Genomic DNA, 381 nt, shown 5'->3' on the forward strand with positions numbered 1-381 from the left:
CACCAAATGAGGTTCTTAGCCACAAAGTGATTTCAAGTGCTCAGTCTACCTGGATTATATCAAATTTCAAGTTAGGTTCTGTTGAAGATAAAAAGAAGTAGATGACTTAGTGTCTCCCGGAGGCTCCGGCTCCTCGTCCCTCTCCTTGGTGAGTGCGCGCCTGGCCCGGGAGGGGCCCTCCGAGGGGGCGAGGGGGGCACAGACCGGGGAGGAGGGCGATCCCGGCGCGGGGAGGGCGATCCCGGGCTTTGGGAGGGCGGGTCTGCCTCCGGGAACCAGCGCTGGCCCCTGTCTTGCAGGCCCACGCCCCTCGGTCTCCTCTCCGGACCTGAGCAGTCGCCATGGCGCAGGTAAGGCCGTGCGCCCGCGCCGCGCCCCGGT

General features: G+C 64.3%; 1 protein-coding gene across 2 annotated transcripts in view; it reads left to right on the forward strand.

Moving 5' to 3' along the window:
• The first annotated feature begins 112 nt into the window (after positions 1-112).
• Positions 113-381, forward strand: part of ANXA5 (annexin A5) — a 25,283-nt gene continuing 25,014 nt past the window's right edge. For both annotated transcript variants that reach the window (XM_006766852.2, XM_015565972.1), the window contains exons 1-2: positions 113-148; positions 300-350. In XM_006766852.2, the coding sequence (XP_006766915.1) occupies positions 342-350 (9 nt within the window). In that variant the 5' untranslated portion in view covers positions 113-148; positions 300-341. The remainder of the gene's footprint in view (positions 149-299; positions 351-381) is intronic.

This window comes from Myotis davidii, unplaced genomic scaffold, assembly GCF_000327345.1.
Source record: "Myotis davidii unplaced genomic scaffold, ASM32734v1 scaffold862, whole genome shotgun sequence".
NCBI classification, from domain to species: Eukaryota; Metazoa; Chordata; class Mammalia; order Chiroptera; family Vespertilionidae; genus Myotis; species Myotis davidii.